This window comes from Sciurus vulgaris (genome assembly GCF_902686455.1).
Source record: "Sciurus vulgaris genome assembly, chromosome: 8".
Taxonomy (NCBI): domain Eukaryota; kingdom Metazoa; phylum Chordata; class Mammalia; order Rodentia; family Sciuridae; genus Sciurus; species Sciurus vulgaris.
Genome location: NC_136468.1, coordinates 32,516,601 through 32,542,331, shown reverse-complemented (window position 1 = coordinate 32,542,331; position 25,731 = coordinate 32,516,601). Strand labels below are relative to the sequence as shown.

The window sequence follows — 25,731 nt, the reverse complement described above, 5'->3', positions numbered from 1 at the left end:
TGCCTCCTAGGAAATGCTCAAAATAGAAAAGAGGTAAAAGAATGAATGACCAAATGAACAAATGTGTGATGAGAAAAAATCAGGAAATGCCAGAGAGAAACATTAAGGATTCAGGAGAAGGGGTTAAATAATGGATCAAAGTTCTCAGGAATCTGGGGATAGAAACAGAAATGGGAAGGGGAGAGGGGAGAAACCTGGTTACTGGGGAGGAGGGAGAGTGTGAAACCTGGAGAAGAATCTTTAATTAGCTGTAGATAAGAGGAGGACAAGTTTCTTCCATAGAAATAAGAAGAAAAAGACAAAATGTTAGTTGTGATTGCAGATAGGCCCCAGATAATCTGAAAGAGAGTCTGTGTAAGTCAGTGTGTTTCCTTCTAATATGTTAATTTCTTCTGTGACCAGGGAGACAGAATTATCTGCAGAAATATGGAGGTAGCTGGAGAGTGGAAGCATGAGAGAGAATTGACGAGGGAAGCATATGTACCAGGATAGTCTGGGGAACCTGATGCTGAACTGTGTTGGACTCTGTTAGCAGCTCTCCACGACCCAGCCCAGGTGGAGGACAGGCAGGCTGCTGGGGGCTTCCTCGGGTCTTCCAACTCAGTGTTTCCACAGTGTCCCTCATCTCCCAATTTCTGTGGCTTATATTGTATTATAACTTCTTGCTTATATCGTCTTCCTTGATGAATCCTTCATCTGTGAAGGCAGAGACCAGTTTTTCTTGACTCCTGTGGATTCCCAGCCCTTGCATGTTTGGTGCTATGGCATATGGAAGTACAGTGGAGCAAAGGATTTAATATACTGGAAGAGAGTGATTGAAATGTTGGACCATTGAATCTGAGCTGTTGACAGAGAAGGTGAGGAAAAAAGAGGCTGGCAACAAGTTAGGATTAGGGAAATGACTAGTTGTTGAAGAACTAATATGTTGAATAAAGGAGAAGAACTGGAACGTTATGGGTGTGATCAGAGAATGGAATATTTTACTTCATAATTTCAGAACAGGGTCTGTTTTGGGGATCACAAAATCCAAGCTATGGCCATTGGCGTGGGAGGATGAAATGAAGTGGAGATGAGAGTCATTGAAGATGAAGAGGTCATGGATATTTTATGACCTGAGATGACCATGTTGGAGACTTCATTGAGATTTTTCTAGGGGATGCTCTTTAAAGTAATTAAAGAGCATGAATATATTTGGAAGTAATGAACTCATACTTTGCATTGTGTAGTCATTCATTTGCTTCTTCATTCATCCATAGTCTTTAATTTAGAGTTACTTGCATATATAACAATGGCCAAAGCAGGCAAGTGTAGTCCCTTATTGAATGCAGTAGTTGGAAATGTGGACTTTAAACAAAAAATATATATATATATATATATACTTATACATTGTGAAGTGTGCTGCTGGGAAAATTATGTTGAGAGATCAGTGATGATGGGTTTTGGCAATACCTCTTTCGCTTTTTCACAAAAGTTCTATTGGCCATTTATTTTTGATATTGAAACCCATTGCTTTTGTTTCTCTGCTATTTGTTCCGAACCTACGTAGCGTTACTGATGAGCAAACTTACCTAACATCAAATATTGGGGGTCAGGATAACCCAAGATACAGTTTCTGGGTACAGTTAGAACTTCTAGATGCTTTGTGTCATGATGGTATAGTTCTAAGCCTGTGTCCATTCTATGATGAATGAATGATGAGCTAGAGATTCAGTTGAATCTGCTGGAAGATGTAGACAGAAATTCACCAATATTTCCTTTAGGTAGGGGGATCTATATATGCCCAAGTTTGAACCCAGAGCTTTGCTCATGTTAGGCAGCTCTCTTCCACTGAGCTACACCCTCAGCCCTTAGGTAGGGGAGTTCTTACAAGGCTGTCTTTCATATTCAGGAACCTTTGGATTCTAAACAGTCATGCAATTATAACATGATTTTAAAATAAAATTTTATATGATATGTATCCTGAAAAACTCCTTCTATTTTATTTATTACATCCTCAAAAACAGGTATACATTTTGCCAGTGAGGAAAGAATCTGTATTTTATTCTTACAGTGGAAAAATTAAAACATAATTCACTATGATAGACTCTGTAATAGTTTTTAAATGCCAAAATCTAGACCAGGAAGGCAATTTAACTTTTAGTCATAAATGAAACACTTTCAAAGTCCACTATATGATTTGTATTTGAGCATGAAAAGATATCATAAATAAATGGCAACTTCAATAAATCCAGAAAAAGATTTTCTATTGTGTGGAAAAGGGCAAGTTTTATTTTTCATTCATACAATATTTTAAAAAGCTGTATTTCTTGTTATATTGTTAAATCTGGTGCAGACATTTTAAGGTAACTGAGAAAATCAGCACTTTATAATGTTTTGTATTCAGTTTTTTTTTACTGTATATTTATTATTTTGTTCAACTATTTAAATATTTTTGTAATTCTTGATATTTTTCACAATTCTATTGAAATCAAATTAATACAACTTTTAACCACTTTATATTGTTAATATTCCATACTTTGTTTATAACAAAATTCTTATATATTGAAGAAAAAGATGTTTGCATTCATTTTTCCAAAAAATTTATCATGTGTTTCTTTTATGCCAATTACTATTCTGCTAGAAAAAACAAAGTGAACACAACAGACAAAAATATGTTTTAATTTAGCTTATATTCTTGTGTGGGTAGACAGATGCTTCATAAAATAAGTAAATAAATTATATTTGTGCATTAAAAGATGATAATCCTTACAGAGGAACACATATCAGGTAAAGAAAAATAATAGTTCACTGAAAAAAATGCTTTTGATGACGTGCTGAACAAAAAATTTTTCGAAAGTTGGAAAACATATAGGATTCCCAAGATAAAAGAAGAACTACATTATAATAGTATTCACATTCATATATATTTAGCGTCATTTATTGGTGGAACACTATGTTACACATTGTCATATCAAAAATTTGTTTAATTTTCAATACAACTTTTTAAAAAAATTTTTACAGATTGCATTTTGATTCTCTGTACACACATGGGGTACAACTTTTTGTTTCTGTGGTTATACAGGATAGATTCACACCATTCATGTAATCATACATGTACACAGGGTAATGATGTCTGTCTCAGTCCACCATCTTTCATACCCCTGCCCGTCCCCCCTCTCATTTCCCTCTACATAGTCCAATACAACTTCTTGAAGTAGGATTTGTTCTTTCAAATGTACCTATGAGAAAACTCCAACTGTGGACAGATTAAAAATCTTGCCCTTGTGGATGAAACCTGCAAGAGGTAGAGCCAGAATTTAAATCCAGATTTTTAATTCCCAGTCTCCTCTCATTACACTCTACAGGGCTGGATCCAACACTCACAGTAGTGGATAACAACACTCCCCTCTTCGCTTTATCTTAGGTGATGTAAAGATTCTAGATTTTGAAGTCCTTCCAATAAGAATAATGTGTTTGGTTATAAAACAACTTTCTTGTCTTCTAGTGAAGTGATTTCTGGGGAAATATTTTAAAATCTCTAAAGAAGAAGAGAGAGGCAAGTGACTCAGGGGTTCATGGTATGAGCATCTAAGAATACACATTTTTTTTTTAAATTAAGATGTAGTGTAATGGTTAAATACCTTCTTCCAATAAAAATATATACTTGAAAATTCAGGAGTAATCGGGAGCTTCTGTTTCCCAGAGTGCTGCTATTCACATTTGATAATCCCTCATTTGCTGTGTGGTTGACATGATTGTTCACATAGTTTTTATTTCACTTACGCAGTGTGTGCACCTGTCGTTGGACTGGCTAAAACTGTTCTTGCCCTTTGGTATTGGGCCATTCTGCTGATACAGTGTGTTATAAATATTACAAGGGCAGGGCCAGTTTGTATTACAGGGTAATACAACATAATTTTACTGACAAGCTCATTTCCTATTTACTCTCTGTAGTCTGAGACATGATTAAAATTTCAGTCCAAATTATAAAGGTTAATACAAAATATGGCCAGTAATCATACTTTATTTAGCACAAGTGTGACATAAGATCTACTTGCAAAAGTTACATTGCTCTTGCTTAAATTGGTCCTGGTTGGGGGAAAAGGAGAAGTGATATCTTTCAAAATTAAAATTACAATAACTTAAGAGTTTTAAAATATGCTCTCCTCATGTGAAATCCCTGCTACACTTGGGGGCATCCTATTATTATGAAAGAAAATAATATGAGAAGGGAATTCTGGATCCTGTGCATTTCTCTTGAGTGACACTGATATATTTGGAGGCATCTGTCTTCCCCTTTCACCTAGACGCATGTTTGTTTTCTTTGGCTCCTGAGGGCCACTGAGTTCCCTCTTACTGCTCTGTATAGAGGCTCAACCTGTGTTCAGTTGCAAACACTCCTTGTAAGTTTATCATTACAATGACAGCGTTTGCTGGGGAATCAAGTCCCAATTTGCAAGTAAATCCTTGTGTTTAAATAATTTCCTCATTAATAAAACATAATACCCTTAAAAAAAGAAAAATAACTAATCAAGCTCGTTTTCTCAAAGTACCAAGCACAGAAGGTGTGATTAGATAGTGTTCTGTTTCTTTCCATCATATCCGTCACACAAGTATCAAGTACCTTTGTTAGCATGTGTCAGGCAGAGCTCAAACTCAGAAAGCTTTCCTGACTCATTGCTCTTTATGATATATTATTATTTTAAAAGCCCACATACAGCACTCCTATGTGGCAGGCCTGAGTCTAACACTATAAAAATTAACTCTCCAATCTTCTGAGCTCTTTCAGGAAGAGATGCTGTTCATGACCACACAGATGGTGCTGGTGAAGACAGGTGATTTCAGTCCAGCAGTTTGGCTTCAGCTAGTGTCTTCTGGCACCTCACTAGGCTTGGTCTGTTGATTTTTATGGCAATAGTTTGTAGGCAATGAAAAATAAGATATGGTTCCTGCCTTCAAAATATTTACAATCTAAAGTTGTTTCTTCTTTCTATACATATCTTCAAATATTTTGATATAATGCTACTGCAGTTCATTTACTAAATATTTTCATTTCTTAAGAATATGGCACGTGTCATGTTCCGGGGCGGGATGGGGAACAGTATCTTTTATTAAAACTTATTACGAATTTTAATTTCAATCTCTATTTGTCAATTTAAAAATTGATTTTGTTACTTTTAAGTATATTGTGAGAAAGAAGACTGTTTATATTGGAGAACAATAATGGAAGAGAGGAGAATTATGAAACTTCAGTAGGTTTTTTTCCTTGTACCTGATGCCCGGTCCCACCTCACTGATATGCATCCAACTTTGTGATGTCTTAATTGAGAGTAACAGCAGCAACAAATACCTCTAAAGAGCTCCCAGATTTCCCTTGGGGCTCTGCTTGACCATGTCCTTCCAACATAAAATGCATTCCCTTTGTTTCTTCTTCATGTTTGCCTAAATCAACTATGAAGAGATAACCCAGTGGGACTCCTTTATAAAAGCACAAAGCAAGTGCAACCCTATATATTTTCCAGCTAGAGTTGAGCTCTTTATTTCTATGCAGCAGTTTTCCCCCACAGAGAACTCTAGATTTTAATGACCTAAAATTTTCATCTTTTTGTAACAGTGAGAACAAGTTCACCTTCAGTTCTTGCACATGAGCTTGCCTTTGTCCTTGTCAGCCTTTCAGAGAATCTTCTATTTCTAGAGAAAAATGTAAAGAATACCTTTCTAAATGACTTTCAATTTGCATTAATGACGTACTTGAAGCGAAATGTGCTAATTTCTCATCTTGAATTTTTATGCCTTCTTTCTTTTCTTAGATTGAAGAATCAATGGAGACACACTTTGGCAGTCATGGTAGAAGGGCCGTACTCTATAGGCCTCCTTCCTACAGCAAAATGGAGCTTCAGCTATACCAGCACATACTCACACAGCGTGGCTACACAGTTGTAATCACTGAAGAAAGACGCGGTGCCGGCCTTGGGCTGGGACTGCTAGAACAAGGTGAGAATAATAAAAAGTAATTACCAATGTCACTTCACACACAATATAAACGATTTCTAGAGTATGCTACTCTTTTTCTCAAAAAATTTCACAAACACAAATTTTTATCCATGATCAACTTTCTTCTTGTTAGCTTCCTTTTTTTGTTTAGATTTTAGTTCCTTTCAATTTTTCTGTAGCTAGATAACTTTATTTCTGAAATTATTTTGTTTATATTTCTGTAGCATTTCAGAGTTGCATAGTTCATGTTTAAATGCTACATTAAAAATGTTTATGTTTATGAGCCTGAATACATGTTCTTCCCAGCACCAAACTACTCCATATTTTAAGAAAATTGCCACTTCATTTGACTGCAAGTAGAATGTGCTGGAAATTGTTTCAAGAAGGCATCTTAAATATGATTCACAGATAACTCTAAATAAGAAAGAAGTAAGAATATTTATTATATACACCATTACTTGTCAGGTAATTTTATTTCTATCATTTGAAGATAAAAATAAGAGACAAATTTTTAAACAAGTTATTTAAAAAGAAAATTAAGTAGATGATGAGGGTTAAAAGGGCAGAAATGATAACAGCTAACATTTCCAATAACAAGCATATAGCAGATTCCATCCTAACTTGCCATCCAGGACCTTATTTAAAAATGCACTGTAGACCTTGAGTAGCTAATGACTGGGAAATATTAATTTGCCCAGGCAACTGACCCACCATGTGTCTTACACCAGCTGCCGGGGGAGGACGGGTGGGCAAACCCATGTCCCAACTCTCACTTTCTGTTCTCTTCCTCTTACCCACTATTACCCTTGTCTCTATTTTTGGTCCATTATCCTGCACTACCCTGCCATTGTGACAGCTACAGTGATCTAGAATACACAATCAACACAATTGCTCAGTACAGTCCTCCTTCAGTATCCCAGGGTACTGGTTCCTGGACCCCCATAAATACCAAAAAAAAAAAAAAAAAAAAAGTGCTCAAACCCTTTATGAAAAGTGTCATATGTAAAAGTAGTCTTTACATATGACCTAAAAACATCCTCCCATATATTTTAAATCAGCCCTAGATGACTTATAATACCTAATAAATGTAATCATGATGTACATAGTTGTTATGTCACTTAGGGAATCATGACAAGGAAAAAGTTCTGCACGTGTTCAGTATAGATGAATTAAAAAATATTTTCAATTTGTGGTTGGTTGAATCTGTGAATGTGGATATGAAGAGTTAAGTATACATCTATTTTCCTATTTATTAAAAGGGAGATAGGAGAAGCAATTTGAATTAACTGCTGAGGTCAATAGTGATTTCCTTTGGAAGACAATGGTTAGATCTCTGTGCTTAAATACTTTTTATAACCACCTTGCTACATTATAATGCTTATTTTTCAATTAGGTGCCCCTTTCCTGGAAAGAAAATTGAAAGAAAGTCAGGAAGGTGTTTCTGAAACAAATAAAAAAAGGAATATGAAAGCTCTGGAATAGTAACAAGAGCTGAAAGCAAAGTTTCCAAATTTCATAATTTTGCTGGAGTTGGCTCTATTATGAGGGACCAGTCTAAGGTTCTGGAACATTCATAAGTGATATGGTCCAAAACCTATTCATCAGGATAGCCCTTGGTATAAGGGAAAGATGTATAATACTTAGTCTCTCTCTTTTGTTGCACAAAACATCACATCCTGTCACTGAATGGGGCGATTGGGTTGCCTCTGCACACTGCCCTGTGAGCTGCTCCTGAAGTCATGTAAAGTGGCTCTGATGATATGAGACTGTGCTCCAAAATTCATGTACTTCCCTACTGCCTTGGTGCTTCCACTGACTTACTGTGCACAAAACATGGATTATCTGTGCATTGCAACTTCCATTCAATTTCAATTTTCAGTTCTGTCCAGCTGCAAAACAGATGGATTACATTTCCTCTCTCCCTTGATGTCTTTGGGTCAGTTTGACAAAGAAAAAAAAAAAAAATAAGATTATTTTGCAGCTTCCAAATATCAAGGAAGTGCAAAAACAGCCTGAAGGCAATAAAATCTGGCAGCCAAAGGAGCTGCTAGGCCCAATGGCAGAAGATTCCTATATGGTGTCCCCAGCCTTTGCCAGTGCAAATGCTGCTTTGGCTTCCTTTTTCTACATTCCCACAGCTCTAAAAACATCTCCTTCATAACTCTTTTCTTGGCATTCTTTTACTCTTTATCACAAGCTATTATTTCTGGATAGGCCTCAAGAAAGGGTAGCAATTTCACAATTTCATGAGTATGGAAAATTGATTTTTGTTTATTTTATTTAATTTTGTAGTTTTCACTTTAGAGCAGTGTGCTTCAAATACCTGAAACAAAACAGTTTTGAGATTCTAATGTAACTTACTTGATCACTATCCCATAGGAAAAAAAATAACAGTTTTAAAAACTGCTGCTTATTTTCCATGGCCATCAATTTCATCTATAAATTATTTTTGAATTGAGGCAGTCATTACAAAAATATTTTCTAGAAATGTGATTTTTATTACAACTTGCTTTGTTTTAGTGTCACAGTTTTACCTCCTCCTTATTTTATTGTGTGCATATCAACAGAGTGCGTGAGGCTATGTTGGCACATGTAAACTTGACCACCCCAGGGTGAGCAGCCTGGGTTAGTGGAAATGACTCAGAATGACCTGGAACTCTAGTGTATCTACCTTTCATTTTGCACTGCAGTTTCTGCTGTTTGCTAACCTGCAATATGAAAATATTACATTTAAAGCAAAGTAGACACTGCCCCAAATGCTACTGAGAACCCAAGTACGGGTTTGACACCTTGATAAAATACCTTCATATTCATAGGAAAATAATTATAAAGTGTACTTTCCTTTCTGGGCCTGTCCGATCCAACCTGCTTTTCTTTCCTTTCCTGACTTGATCCAGATCCCTTCTCCTCAACTCTTTCTGTGCCATACTCTGACCCACAGGTGGTCCTTTTTGTAGCTTGGAACCAATTTCTTTTTTTAACCTTGTGAGAGTGGAAAGAATAAAAATTGGAAAAAGCAAAAGGATGATAAGCTACCCAGGCAACACTTTGCTATTAAATATAATCTGTACTGGTAGAGTAACATTTGGACTTTATATTTTATGATTTTCCTACTTATTTTAGTAAACATCATTCGAAAAGAAAAGTAGGCAATCTCAGATCCTAAATTAGAATATGGGCTTTGTTTTCTCCCCCTGGTTAATTTCATTCTAGTGGCATAGCAGAGGTTGATGGCTCTATTGAAAAAGGCTACAGGGCTGTGAATATGTGACCTTAAGAAATTTAAGTTCTCTGAGCCCTAGCTCTCTATTAATGATGGTAGTGATATTTATTTCAGAGAAGTATGTAGTGCAGATTTATCTGCTCTGTCCAACCCCATCAAAGTTCAGGGAGAGACAAAGCAAAGGCAAGTCAACGTTTTATCTTGAAATTATGGGAACAGGGCCCATATGTTAAAGGCAGATACAGGTACTTCTTATGTGTAGCCCAGTTTGGAGAGCAATGTTCCAAGGGAAATATTATTGATTCAGGAAATAACAACTCTTAGAATTAAATTTAAAAATAAGATGATGTAAAAATCTGTTTGCTATTAGGCCATTGCATTACTTATGATTCTACTGTGTAGTGTAGATATTTACAATCAGTGCTTCACATTTATACTGATTTTGAGAACCCTATGAGGACAACTGTTTAGAGTTAGGCATACAAAATGTTACAGAATGAAAATATACTTTTATGTTCTTCCAATTCCTTTCTTTGGAAAAAATGTAGATTATGTCCCATGTTCTTGAGAACATATAATTTTCTAAAACAAAAGATACAAACACCATCCAATTATTCTCTTTCCTATGTAGGTAGGTGTTAGTTAGCAAGTCCTTCAGTGGGTAGTAACCCAAAAGAGTGTAGATGTTTTCCAAAAGTTTTGAAGCTACTCTCTATAGTCAAATCCAAGTAATATATGGTCTATGGGACTCTAACTCAGAGTTGGTTTTGTCACTGGTTCAAAATTTTATTTTTATATAATTGCACTTTCAAATTATGTGTATTATGATCCAAGTGAAAAACAAAGTAGGAACCTGCTAGCAAAGTCATAGAATTGGAGTCGCATTTATGGTTTCAAACTGCTCTTGTTTTTAAAACTTGGGGTTTTTGCATAGAATGCTTTTTGAAGAAATAAAAAAAAAAAAGAAAAAAAAAAAGAAATGCCTTATTGATTTTCTTTCCAGGAACTGGAAAATACAGTCCACTGGCCAAATTTGGCCCACTGCCTTTTTTTTGCAAATAAAGTTTTACTGGGACACAGACATACTCATTTGTTTTCATTTTATATTTGGCTGTTTTTGTTCTACAACAATAGAGTTGATCGTTTGCAACAGAGACTGTACAGCCCTGGAAGCCTAAAATTCGTATTATTGGACCCTTTGCAAAAAAAGTTTTCTGACCCTTGTACCTAGATTAATTGTGTGTAACTTTATCCCACACCAAGTTGATGGTTAGACTCTATGTTTGAGATGTTTAGTTTTTTTTAAACTCATACCACTTCATTCAAAATGAATTTGATGCATATAATAACAAAATGACTAAAATAGAAATATAAAACTAGGATCCAAACTGCACATTCCTCTTTGCTACCATAATTTAGGCATAGCTTTGGCTGTGAGCCTCCAAATACATAGATCAACAATAGAAGAGATGTTTTACATGAAGAAGGGAATATTCTATTCCTCCTTCCAACTTCTCACATACCCTAGTAGTATATTTTTTTCCCAAGAAGGATAATAAGTAGATAATATTAAGAAATTACAATGGATTAAGGGCCAGGACTACATTGGATTTCAAATGAAGTGGATATTGTATCTTGGTTCCTAAAGCAATCTCAGTGGGAGCTGGGAGTATACCATTACAGCATGATTCCCTGAAGGCATTTCCATGAAAGACTGATGTTAATACTATGATAAATGCTATTTATTGTGTTTATATTGATATTTAACTTGATATATTATGTCCTGGAGAAGGATATTTTAAGTAATGCTGCTTCACAACCTTTTCCCTCCCAATTAGGACCCTGTAATTTACCCAAATGTGCTCTTTTAACACTATTAAAAGATAATAGAGTTAATAGAGCGAGAGATACAGATCCCTACTTAATGTGAAAATACATTAAAAAATAAAAAGCTATTTCCCTCCTGCTTAATGTATTTCTGTCCTCCTGTATTTTTATTTATATATACTTTTTTAAAAAATGAGGGTGGCTAAATATAGTATAGCCAAGTGTAAAATGCTATGCTGTCACTAAAAGGAATAGGGTAAATGTCTCAGGTCCTGGTGTAAAGGTATGTCCATGGCACATGGTACAGTGCGAAGAAGAAACTGCAGAACATAGTGAATTCCAGGGTCCAGTTTTAGGAATATGCCCTTGCATGTTTGTATAGGCTAAGGCTCTTTGATTGCAAGCAATGAAAACAGTTTGGGTTAGCTTAAGCATAAAATAAAATAGATAAAAATTATTTTTTGATGAGTACTGAGATAGTAAATGAGCTGGTGACAAGTATTGGGCCATCGGAGATTTGGGAAAGGAGCCCAGCTACTGGGAAGGTTGAGGCAGAGGGATCACAAGTCCAAGGCTAGCTTGGGTAAGTTGGTCAGACCCTGTTTCAAAATAAAAACTAGAAAGGGTCTGGGGATGTGCTTAGTAGTAAAGCACCCTGGACTCAGTCTCTAGTAACACACACACATACACATTAAAGATGTCCAACATATCTGTGGATAGCTTAAAATTTAGTTTAATTTTGAAGGTTTATTTAAAGTGGCTACTTGCCAAAAGCTATTTCTCATGTTTGTATGAAAAGAAACATCTCCTGCAGGTCAATCTGAACCTTTCTAATAAAAAACATATTTCAATTTTTTATTTAGTTTATTTATATTAAAAAAGAATCTATAAGGAAATTGAGATTTAAATTTTCTTTATGTATTTGCTTGGGGGAAGTGGTGGACTGTGGTAATTAAAAATTATAAGCTTTGGAGTAAGAGAACCTGAGTTGGAGTCCTTAGTGTTGGTTTTTAGTGCTTTAATAGCTATGTAACCTTGGGCATGTTTCTTCACTTTTCAAAACTCAATTTTCTCATGTGCAAATTGATTGCTTTGAGAATAGCACTTAGTAAACACCCCCAAAGTGGGAAATAATATTATTATTGCTGTCATGAACTTACAGAAAGGAGAATGTCACAGTCCTCTGTAGGGAGGTCCTTTTAAAATGTGAGGTAGCATAAGGATTATGCTGTGGGTTAAAGGACTCCAAAGGTGCTTTTCAAGTTAGACTCCCTCAACTTGCAAATTCTCTTTAAAAGATATGGGTTGCAAACTCTCCTGAAATTCTGACACACACCCTCCTGGGTCTTTGTCTTAGAAAATCGCAGATCAAAAACAATCTATAAGCACCCTAAAGTCATTGTTCATGCTTTTCTGCTCATCACTTAAAAACATGACCTCTAAATAGGGGCATGCAATAAATATTTACTGAATGCAGGAATAAATGAAAATAAAGTAGTGCACTAATATTTAGGCCCTTTAAACCGTGAATACCTCAGGAAATCCACACTGAAACTGAGTAAATAAACCTTGTATTTTTATGTAAACTTAGAGGAGCACTGATATTCTTTTCATGCACAAATCTGCTCTTATAACAAAAATAATGCAAACATAAGTAGAGTAGTACACACACATCAACTTTATGTAGCAACTGATTCTGGACTGCAGGGATTTTTATGTGCTGTGTCCATTTTTCAGAATTCTACTCTTTCCTTGCTTTCAACTGATGTTTGCTGGTGTTACTTAGCCTGTTGCTTTTGGAGGAAGGGACATGAGTTTAGTTGCACGTGTATTCAGTTGCAGGTGTTGTGAACTTTGCATAGGAAAGTATACAGCAGAAACTCAAGCAGAGGCCAGGGCAGAGGTGGCGATTGATTTACTAAAGGCTTTAGTAGTTCATAAAACAATATAACATGTAGTGTTACCTAAAGATGCTCCCCAGTAAATAACACATAAAGGAAGCATTTAGCTTTTGCTATTTGTGAACACAGAAAGCAATAAGGGGAAAGAGTCAAAAACTTCATCCTGTCATTTAGGTTCCTCTTTGTCCTGTACATTTTTCTCTCTGGTTCATTTCTTAGCATAATGTAAAACACCACTTTATGGTCTTCTAATACCTTGCTTTGGAAAATATATATCTTGTGACCCAGCATTGTTATGACATGTACTTTTCTAAAGAAAAAGATAGTGGCACCATCAAATCACTTGCTTTCCTACCATCCAGATACTGTTTAGGATTTTAACTCATAGAATGGTACAGCAACCTAAAACAGAGTAGATATTTTCCAAAAGTTTTCAACCTGTTCCCAGGATAGAATATATGTAAAATATAGTTCAAAAGACTCTGACAGAAAGTGTATTTTATCACTGAGTCAGAATTATTTATGGATCCTTGCGGAAGGCATATTTCTATGGTTGCACCAGAAACCAGGACTGCAGTAGGAATGAGAAAATGGGTTATTCCAGTGGAAAAGAATGTTTCTGGGAGGCTCTGTGAGAAGTTGAACCCATATTTTTGTATTCTCATTATTTAATGAGATGCTTTGATGCAAGATTTGTTGTAGCAACTCTAGAAGGCATAACTAGAATCAATTTAAGGATGAACATCATTAAATCAGTTTCATCAGCCAGAGTTGTCCCACAGTGCACATCTTCACAGCTTAGAAGATCAATCAGTGGGTACAGAAGCAAGTCCATGATGCACATGAGGAGGTTGTCACATTATGTAGGAGAACAAGTGAAATGAGCACTGAAGTCTTCTTCCACATCACATAGGAGAACAAGAGAAATGACCACCAAATTATTCCTCCACTCCGAAGTTTTACGATGTGGTCTAATACTTGTGCACAGAGAATGAAAGAAGGCAAGACAAAAATTTAAATCTCTGTTGGTCATAGGATTCCTTTTCTTTAGTCGTTGCTTTTGTTTAGTCTGGCATTTTTGTGGGTAGAAGAGGAAAATGTGGAGAAAGGAAGGAGTGGAGAACTATCAGTCTGGACCATATTTGGAGATGGTCGCCTCTGGCTATTTGTGCACATTTGTTGCAGATGCTTCTACTGATAATTTAAAACTTGAGAGTCTAATGAACTTCTCATTCCTCTTACTCCCCTAGCTGACCAGCACCCTGCTGCTTTCCTGACTTTAATTTGCTATATAACTATTTAACAGGAAGACGTAAGAGTAAAGGTCACATTTAAAAGGCGCTGTGTGTTTTGCCTTGTCAGTGTTTTGCCTAGAACACATCTGACACACTGTTTTTATTACACAAGTAATGGGCTTTGGGTAGTATCTGAAGTGCTTCTGTACTTTAGTTAATCAAACGGAGGACAAAAAAGAAATTGAATCAAAGAAACTTATAAAGACATACTATTCTATTTTATTGCATTAGGACACTCTGCAATTGTGTATGCAGGTTTATTGTTATTCTCTCTGGTGTTATGGAATTACTGATCTATTTACAACCAAATAGAATTTGTTCTTTAACTGGCACACTGGAGCTCAAGGAATGTTTATTTAACCTTAACTCTAGTCGAGATGTTGATACTATAAGGACTTGAGTTAAATTTACTTTAATTTTAGAAAAAAACTTTTGTATTTATAAAAGTTGAGCTTGGAGTGACCTCCCATTTGGTGTTTCCTTTACCCTCCAATGGGCAGAGAGAACAAAAACCCAGTGTCTTGTTTTCCACTACCCCCCAAACTAAACTACTTCCTCAAGTGGGTTAGTTCTTGAAATTGAAAATGGCAACCAGATGTTTACTGAAATCCGTAGCGTTTCTCCTTCAAGCTGAGCTTCTTGGTAATTGTTTGATCTTTTTAAGTTTCATAGAAACCAGATTGGGTATTTGAATTTTCCAAAAATGGGAAATGTTTAATATTACTTTGGAGATACTTTTTCAGACCTGTTTTCATTAAATGTACTTTCTTCTAATTGTGTTTTTTTAAAAGATGCAGCATTGAAATTTTAATAATTTATTTTAAGTCTTTTAAAAATTTTCTTATATCTTTAGAATGAAAAAGATTCTTTAAAAAAATTAGTTCTGTTTGGTTTTGCCACAGACTAAACTGGGCTTTGAATGGCAGATGTAATTTGCAAAAACAAATAATATCCGTATTATATTTACATTGAGGAAAGACTTCAGAAAAGAAAAACAAACTCCTTCATATGGGGCCTTTCAAGTGACAGTGTGGATATGCTGAAAGGGAGTTTGGGGACACAGTGTGTTCACTCTGCTGGTACGGTATCAGATTTAGCTGCTTGAAATATTTTTGATATTTTCTTCAATTTGGGAGGAATTAAAGAGTATCTAACCATGTTTCTGAGGCTACTTTTTAATATTCCTACCTCTTTTACTTTCTAACCTCAATATGATGCAGTTATTGAAACTTTTCAAATCACTCTGTTTATAGACTTTACTTTCCCCAAATCAACCAGTATCTCCCCGGGGATATTCTCTCAGAACCTTCATCTTCTTCTTTAGCTAAATTTGCTTTCTTTTAACAGCCTCTAGTTCTCTGTAATCTGACACTTACTCCACCACTCCTGAAATCGTCCTTCCCAAATATACCAAACAAACTCCTTTTTTTTTTGGGTGCTGGGGATTGAACCCAGGGCCTTGTGCTTGCAAGGCAAGCACTCTATCGACTGAGCTATCTCCTCAGCCCCCCAAACTCCTTTTTATTACAAAATGCAGTTACTATTTTTGTAGTTGCATTATTTTTGGTACAAAAGTAGATTTGAGTGTGACTAGAATATCAATTTTTCTCAGAAGTTACATAAATTTTTTAAAAAAATTATAAATTAATCATTTATGTGAATTCACTGAGATCATTTCAGAACTTCAAGAATCTTATCCTTAATAGCCTTTCCTAAATTTGGTGAAATGCACACACCGCGATGGAATAACATCTACTGCACTGAGGAAGGGCAATGGGGCTGGGACTGCTTTTATGAACCCTTTCCTCTCTTCCTAATGTTCCCTTAGCTTGCTTCTTTCATCTTTCTGGTTCTTCCTTCTTTTTATTATTTCTCCAAATATGTGTTTTTCTCCAGGGCATTTTTCCTCAGACTCTCCCCCTGTTCCCATCTTAAAACTCCACCAGTAAGTTTTTGTATTCTCCAAATTCTATATCCTCATTAGAGGATAAAATTCCTAAATAACATGGAGTCCCAGTCTGTCTCCTACTGGCAGAATTTGAGAGTCAAACTTTTCCAGATAGCTGGTAGATGCTTTGATTGGTGTGTCCCGTTACCAAAACATGTGTGAAACAGAACTGATCATCCTGCCCCAGCCATATCTGTTGCTCTTGCCTGACATGTTCTTGCCAATAGTTCTGTATTCCCTCAATCTCTAAATCTTATTGTCAGATCCTCTCTAGCCTTTTTAGTTGCAATACGTATCTGTCACCAAACCCTGTAAGCTGTGCCTGTGCTCTGCCTGGGCACCACCTTCCTAGCAGTTGCTTTGGGCTCTCTTGTGCTACCACAGAAGCTAACAAATACTCCCCTATTACTTCCAACCAGAGTACATATTTCTTTGCCTGACAGTCGATACCTTTTGTACCATTGCATCAGACAAGCTCACAGCCCTGTTCTAGCCTCTACTCTTAGAGCTGTCCACACATTTGAATTACTTAAAGAACTCTACAAAATTTTAAAGCCAATGCCCAAGCCCCACTCCAGGAAATTAAATCAGAATATGGAGAGAAGTGGGTGGGTCTGATAATCATTAGGTTATTTTTTCATAGTTCTTTTTCCCATATTTTCATTGGTGCATTATAGTTGTACAAAATTGTGAGATTTGTTGCATATTTGTATATGCACACAATGTAACAGTATAATTTGACCAATATCATTCCCTTATACCCCTTTCTCTCCTCTCCTCCCTCTTCCTGTTCCCTTTCCTCAACTCTACTGATCTCCCTTCAGTTTTCATGAGATTCCCCCCTTCCTTCTCACCTTTCTTTTCCTTTTTCCTTTCTAGTTTCCACATATGAGTCAAACTTTCTGAGTTTGACTTATTTTGCTTAATATAGTGGATTCAAGTTCCATCCAATTTCCTGCAAATGAAATAATTTCATTATTCTTTGTGGCTGAATAAAACTCAGTTGTATATACATACACCATATTTTCTTTATTTACTCATCACTTGATGGACACCTAGGTTGGTTCCATAGTTTGGCTATTGTGAATTATGCTACTGTAAACATAGTTATGCATTTATTGCTATAGTATAAGCATCATTATATTTATGAAAAAATTCCCAGGTGATATTAATGTGTGATTGGGATAGAGAGCTATAGCACTTAGCAGTTTGCCTGATTACATTTCAAAGCTTTCTAATTTGCATTGCTATTCAGGTTTTTTTTCCTAGGCTCTGTCCTGTGAAAGTCAGGTTTTCACATGCAGGAGAATGGTCTTCACTACTCCACCCAATTGACCTAAGAACTTCCTACTAAGTTCTACCTCCTAGATGTTTCATACTAACTCTCTCCACCATAGTGGGGACTAAGCTTCCAACACATGTACCTTTGAGGACACCCAAAACATGTCACCCATTGGAACTCCTTTCTCTCATTTCTTAAAGTCCAAAGGAATATGTGAATTCCCCTACAAGTTCTCCTCAAATCAAAAATAATAAATAATATAGCCTTATCACACATCATTCATGACACTGTTGCCTAGAATATGCTTTGTTGTATTTTTAATAATTTTTCTGTTCTCTGCTTATCTTTCCTTCTATATTATAAAGGGTAAAGCAGTGACTGTTTTATTATTCATCTCCATATATGCTATTCTGCGTAAGATCGCACCTTGCATATATCCAGTATATATACAATTAAATGCATAAAAATTGAAATAAATACACCTACAATACACTAATAAAATAGCTGAATATTTCCTTCATATATTTAAGTATCATGTTCTTTGAAGTTTTGGGAAAAAGTATTGATAGTGACAGGAAATAAGTATAAAGTAGAATAAATTGAAACGTGCTCAGGACATGTCTGAGATTGCTTCAGATTTGGTCAAATGTCTCTGTTGTCAAAGAAAGAAGAATTCTACCAACAAGTTAATAATAACCTTTCTCTAGTAATAATAACTTCTTTCAGCTCTTTCTCTTAGAAAAAATGTGAAAGGCATATGTGAATCTCATCATGTATGCAACAAAATGTTCCATTTAGAGCAGAGCACTCTTGGAATTTAAAAAATCTTGTTTAGCATTCCACCTCCTTATCAGAGTAACCAAATAAGTGATTAAAGGGTATGGAGAACAGAAAATTCTCTGGTTGGGAGGGCCTGCATCTCTAATGGTTAGCTCTAGATGTTGTAGTTATCCAAAGGTACGGGGAATCCTTGTCTGAATGTTTGCTAAAGAACATAGTTTTGGCAAAGCTCTCTCATTGCTGGGATCATGATTCTCAGACTTGGCACACGTTGGAACTTTCTGGAAAGCTTGTTAAGTCACAGAATTCTGGGCTCTACTCACAGTAGATCTGATTTAGAAAGAATGGGGAGGCAGGTTAAGAATTTGGATTTCTATCAAGTTTTCATGTGATGCTAATGTTCTAATCCTAGAATTGTATGTCGAGAATCGCTGTACTAGGTACTTTGTTTTCTTGGTTTTCAGGGTTTCTTCCAGAGATGCAATGAAGTTCTGACTATTTAATGGCCAAATAATCCCCCATTTGCTTTCCCAGGACCTTGAATCATTCTTCCACATCCATAAAAGACCTTATTACTAATTTACATAGATGCTAACCCCTTCAATTTTGAGTTAACTTGCAAAAGCTTGGCATGTGTTAGCTTAGTTCTTTGTAGTCAAGATCAAGGATCTCATTTGAAATTGAAAGCATAAGCAACAACTATCTTTGGATACATTGAGCTTGCTGGAGGGTTGTAAGATTAAGGCAAATATATGGACATCTGATTTATCCCAAGTGACAATTATAAGCCTCTGGAAGAAAAGCAAGATGGGCCAGGCAACCCAGGGAAACCATGACAAATCATGATTAAGTTACTTAATTTCTCTGAATTCCTTTAATTTTTATAAGATGGAAATTTTAAATAAGATAATCTGATGTCTACTCCCATTTAGGAAGTACAAAAAGTATAATAATGAATAGGGGGAATTCCCTATAGCCCCTATATTATTTACCATCACCTGAAACAAAGATACTTAATTTTGAACATCTTTCTTTGCAATATTTTTATATACTTTATACAGCTTCTAGTTTAATATTATACAAACATGCACAAAACTTCACAAACATTATTTCAATGATTACACAAGATTATATTACTATTTTAATGTTTACTTAATCTTTCCAACATCATTAGATATTTATTATATTTCCAATTTTTTGCTGCTATAAATAATGCAATGGTAACATTCTTTGTCTATAAATCTGTGTCCAGATTCTTAATTATTTCTTTTGCATTAATTTCTAAAATGAAAATTCCTGGAAAAGTGTGAGAATCATTTTCAATTTCACTTTCATTGACAGATTCTATCTTCATTGATGTTGTCAGCATTCTCCCTGAAACAGTCAAATAGTATTTTCCATCAGCTGCACAAGAAAGTTCCCTTCTCACCAAACCTCAGCAATATCAAAATTCTCATTTTAATCAGCAAGGCTATTTTAGGAATAAGAACTTTACCTGTTGCTATATGGAAGTGTGACATAAAAATTCAAAATCAGGGCTGGGGATATAGCTCAGTTGGTAGAGTGCCTGCCTTGCATACACAAGGCCCTGAGTTTAATCCTCAGCACCACAAAAACAAGAAAAATTCAAAATCAAAGTTGTAGCATGTAACAGATGAAGGTTCTTCTGGGAAACTGATGCTTGGATCATAGTTGGAATACTGAGAATGCCGGAATGGCCAGCACACATTCCACAGTAATCTTTGAAGGCTCATCTAGATAGCCAAACTATCAGGAATAATGAGTGTTTGTTATTCCATTCATTTGCTCAAAGTTTCTTATTTATTAATTGTCCACCTCCTGGAGAAATAGCTTATTAGGGTTTATCAACAAGATCTTATTTTGTCTGGTGCCTGAAATCTCAAATTCATAATTGTACACATCATGACAATAACATGAGGAGACCAAGTTCTGTTCTTGTCTTATGGAAAGACATCCTATATATACTTTGTCACATGAGTATTTTTAAGGCACTCTGTCTTACATCAGATACATTTTGCATTTGAAAATGGTCAAGGTCCAGGTTAATTTCCTATACATTTTCATTATTGAATAACATCCTGTCGGAATTTTGAAATGTTTTGAACGATAACATGGTGTGTGAAAAGACAATGTCTGTTTTTCTGCAAAGCACATTGTTTATATTTGCCTGGATAACTATTGCAACTGCATTTTTTAGAAAATGACTTTTCTGTTTACAAAGATGTTACATGTTTATGGTAGAATAGTCAATCAAATATTGCAAATACAAAGAAAGATATAAGTAAAAATTACTTTGAATTCCACTAGAGATAACTTGGTTAATAATGTTGTGCACATTTCCAGGTATCTCTCTGAGCTTCTCTCTCTCTCTCTCTCTTTCACACACACACACACACACACACACACACACACACACACACACAGATATTATACACACCCATTTGCATCCTGTTTCTTTGCCTCTTCACAAACACTATATAAAAGTCTTACCATATATAGTTCTTAAAAATTTTAAATGTTTTCAAATCAATAGTTTCAAGCTAGTCTGGATTAAGTCAATTAAATATATCATGCCACATACTTGATATGTGTTAACTCCTTTATCTCACACAACTAGGACATTAGATAAGCATTTCTAATTCACAGATGAGAAAGAAAGTAGAGAGAGCCACATCTCCAAAGCAGTGCAACTCATAAAAGGTGAAGTTGAAGTTGAATCCCAGGACTATCTCCAAACTTGAACTTTAAATCATAATATCAAATAAAAAAAAAATCATAATATCATACTAGTTCCCTGAAAATACATAGAAAATATATATTTCATTCTTTTTAGTATTTTATTATATGCATACACCATAATTTTAAACTAATTTCTTAATAGATATTAAGAATTTTTCTGCTTGTTGCTATAAAATAAAACTTGGCTGCAACATTAATTTGCCTTACATTTTGGAGATTTGAGTGGTAATACAGAATTATTGGGTCAGTGGATGAAAATATTTAAAATATGGTCTTCCCTGACAAATTTCTCTACAAGAAGTTCATTTCCCATTTTATTTCTATGCACAGTTGTCGTTCTCCTTGAGTCTAAAGTATTAGATGTTACCCCATTTAAAAAAATCAGACATGATTAAAAATAACATAATTTGTATTTCTAATGCACAATGTGTACTTTTGTATTAATTGAAATATTTGATTTATGGTAAATGACATTTTTAAAAATTAATTTCTATTTGTGAGTTTTTATACTAAGAATATGAATAAGCAGTTCTTCAAAAAATACACATGCAAAACAAAAAAGAGAAGATACTGAAATTCACAAAAAGTTACAAAAAGACAACTTAAACTATAGCATATCACTTTATATTTATGGCACAGGCAATATCCAAAACTGATGATATCACTTATTGCTGGTGGGGAGTCTGAGAAAAGGAGTTCTCATACATTGCTTATGGAAATGTGAAATACAGCCTTTTTTTGAGAAAGCAATCTGGAAAATCTATAAAACCTAAAATTATACTTGTGATGCCAACAGTATTATTGTTGGGAACCAATCTGATAGAAGTTAAAATATCAAAACATTGTAAAATTTACATCTAAATCTTAAAATTATCAATGCTGATGAAATAGAAAAATGATTTTAAATAATGGCAAACAACATGAGAGAAATAGACTACTGTATGCATTTTTAGTAGTAAATAATTACAGAGAAACACAGCATGTTCTGTTCCAAGTGTCTCTGGGAAGGTGGAAAATTAATGCTATGAAACTAGGTGGAACTGTGATTTAACAGAATCCTGTTCAAATATGTGGGATAAAATATGCTTCTTAGATGCATAGGAACAATCTACTTTATAACTACTTGGCATAGTTTTACATTGGCCTAAATATTTTTTGTTTCATAGATGACAGAATTATTAGCCTCAGGAGACACTTCTGTTGTACTCTTGGCTTCTGGGAGCAGTGCCAATTTTAGAAAAATTGTGAAGTGGATGAAACTTGTGTCTTCAGCAATAGCGCTGTTTACCCCTTACCCTGCTCCTCCTTATTTGAAGCACCCACTTGAGGGTCCCAAGAGGCTGGCCGGTTTGTGCCTACCACGTGGGATTTGGTGCTACTCACTCCTCTGGAAAGGAACTTATTTCCATCATATTTCAGAATATGACCTATTCCAGCAAATGCACTGGATATTACCAATAGGAGAAAACTTCTGCCCAAGTTCTAGGTGATGTGCATGCATTTTAACTGAGGCAATTACTGATGAGGTGTTTCCCTTGCATTGAAACCACCACTCTGTGGCTGTTTTAATACATCATCCTCCAGTGGGAAAGAGACCTACTGAGGAAACCAGAGGGGCTGTGGCAGATAACGATAGTTATCTGTATTTTCCAGATGATGTGTCTTTCTCTCTATTCAGAAGCCTTAAATAATAGGCTGGTAAGATACATAGAATATCATATTTTGTTTCTTAAAATTTCATCACCCAGATCTGAAATGTTTATGTGTCTGTGTCTGCCTGCCAACCCTCTATGTGTTCATGAAACACATGCTTTTATAAAACTTATCAAATGCTAGGATGTTATTCTAATGATTTACAAATATTAACTCATTTAATCCCTAAAACATTGCCCCAGTATTTTTATTACTGGGAGGTTTGAATCTTATGCCTCACATCTGTTTTTTTTGGAATGATCTTGAACAATCTCATCAGATTATTTATTGCTTGATTTGAAAAAGGAAGATAAAACTTGCCTCATAAATATCTCACAGGAATGGTATGATTTGTTAACTAAATCTCCAAAGATTAATGAAAATAATGCATACAAATAGGAGATGTTAGTAATCCTAAAATACTTGTGACATTAAGTAATAAGCCATTGAGAGAAGATTGTTTCTTTTTCTCATGTAAGTGAATTATATTTTCTCAAGCCTAATTCTCATCTGTGCTGAATTAGTATGGAATTATTCTTGGAATAAATTAGAAATCAATGACTCTCTCTTCCCTTTCAGATTGCTCACAGTCCCCAGTGAATTATTATACAATGTTAAACCAGATATGACTAGATTTTATTGAATGCATTCTAAAGAAGTCATGCAAAATAACTTTTAATAGAATAAGAAGGAGGAAGAATATTTGGTTAAATGAAGTGTCACATGCTAATTATACAGGAAAACCTCCTTTGCTTTTTCATGGAATTTGATATAAGGAGTGTCTGTTAGAAAAATCATGTCAAGTACTCAAGCATTAAAAGAACCCAGTTTAAAGCACCAACCTTATAACAAGGATTAAGATGTGGACACTATCATAGCCACGCATCAGGATATTTTATAACCAACACTAGACACTTAAGTTTTATTTGTACTTGGTCATTAAATAAGAGCTCCATGTAAGACCATAATTGGCTTGGGTAGGTGGGTAGAGCATTGCAATGATGAGTGAGAACTTTCAAAAAACAATTGGGCAGAGGTGTACGTAAGTGTTTCTCAAAACTTATATGTGCATACAAACTCTGGGGATCTTGCTTATTGATAAATTCTGTTTTGGTGAGGTCTAAGTTGGGACCTGGACTTCGGCATTTCTGACAGACTTTCAGGTGATGACAATGTGGGTTCATGGCCTATGCTTGCCAGGATTTCCAGGTTTAAGTGTAATATCAGTTACAATATGAGCAGACTGAGGGGCAGAATGAAATATTCCAAAAGACTTCCAAAGAAGTGCCCAATTCTGAAGGTCAACACCTAGGAAGGGAATAAGAACAATTTCTCTTTTTCTTTTCTTTCTTCCTTTCTTTCTTTCTTTCTTTCTTTTCTTTCTTTCTCTTCTTTCTTTCTTTCTTTCTTTCTTTCTTTCTTTCTTTTCTCTCTCTCTCTCTCTCTCTCTCTCTCTCTCTCTCTCTCTCTCTCTTTCTTTCTTTCTTTCTTCTTTCTTGGGATTGAACCCAGGGCACTTTACCACTGAACTAGCCCTTTTTATTATTTATTTTGAAACTGGATTTCACTGAATTGCTGAGGCTGGGATGCTGGGATTATAGGCGTATACCATTTCCGCTGGCTAAAAATGATTTCTTAAGCAAACATTGTAAGCAAGAGTATTTGGCAGTATAAACTGCATGAGAGAGGCACCCAGTTGAAAATGCATAGAGTTCCAGGGACCAATAAGAAGTAGGTGTGACTGAAGAGGAAGGAGTATGTGTGGAAGGGATACAGGGATGCTTCTGGAGAAACAAAACTGGAAGAACCTGGTCTAGACAGATATGACAGTCCATGGTTGTTTTGCTAAGGAATTTGATCTGAATTGTTCTAGCAATGATAAGATCAGGAGGATATTTCTGGTAGTAGGGAGGAGGAAGAGAGATTAGAGAAGGAAAAGTAATTAGAAGCAGGGAGACTAGTTAGGAGACTTTGAAAGGGCTTGTGAGATCTTAGATTTAGAGTTTAGGACAGAATTTGGAAAGGCCAGGAAATATTTGAGAATTTTTATTCAGAATGATGGGGTTTGAAATTGTTATGGTTTGGATGTGAGGTGTCTCCCCAAAACCGAGGTGTGAGACAATGCAAGAAGGATCAGAGGAGAAATGATCGGGTTGTAAGAGTCTTAACCCAATCAGTGAATTAATCCTGATAGGGATTAACCGAGTGGTATCTGTAGTGGTAGGGTATGGCTGGAGGAGATGGAAATTGGAGCATGACTTTGGGGTATATATTTGTATCTGGTAAATGGAGTTTCTCTCTCTGTTTCCTGATCACCATGTGAGCTGCTTCCCTCTAACACATTCTTCCACCATGATGTTCAGCCTCACTTGGAGCCCCAAGGAATGGTGCTGGACTTCTAAAGTCTGATACCTCTGAAACCATGAGCCCTCAAATAAATTTTTCCTCCTCTACAATTGTTCTGGTTGGATCCTTTAGTCGCAGAACCAAAACAAAACAAAAACAAAAACAAAAACAAAAACAAACAAACAAACAAAACTGACTAAAACAGAAATCAGTGGGATGTGGGCATGAGAGGAGAGTTGGATCTTATGCTGTGTAGTGTGAGGGAGGGTAAAGGACTACACCTTTGACGATAAGAACAATGGAAGGAGGGACAGATATTTTGGCAGGAGATAGTGAATTCAGGTTTGTACTTGTTCAGTAGGGCATATGTTCTAGAATGTAACTGAAAATGCCTTCTGAAACATGAAGAATATTAAGAAAAGTGAATTTGAGAAAGTCAATGGCAGAGAACTAACTGCTAAAGCAATGTATGCAAATAAAATTACCAGAGGAGCTAAATTTAGAGGGAAATAGTAATATGTTTAAAGAAAGAATAGGAATTTGAGGACAAGAGTTATTAAGGAAAGGCCTTTAACTTCAAATTTCATCTATTTTTCCGTCTCCTGGGTTTTTTTTTATTGGTTCTTTCTGGTTATACATAATATTATGGTTCATTCTGATGTAATTATAAAAGCATGAGATATAAGTTGCTCTAGTTTAGTCCC

General features: G+C 35.4%; 1 protein-coding gene across 1 annotated transcript in view; it reads left to right on the top strand.

The window, feature by feature from the left end:
• Window positions 1-25,731, top strand: part of CPED1 (cadherin like and PC-esterase domain containing 1) — a 273,570-nt gene that overhangs the window by 18,829 nt on the left and 229,010 nt on the right. The window contains 1 exon segment of the mRNA XM_079152537.1: window positions 5,790-5,973. Within this exon segment, the coding sequence (XP_079008663.1) occupies window positions 5,790-5,973 (184 nt within the window).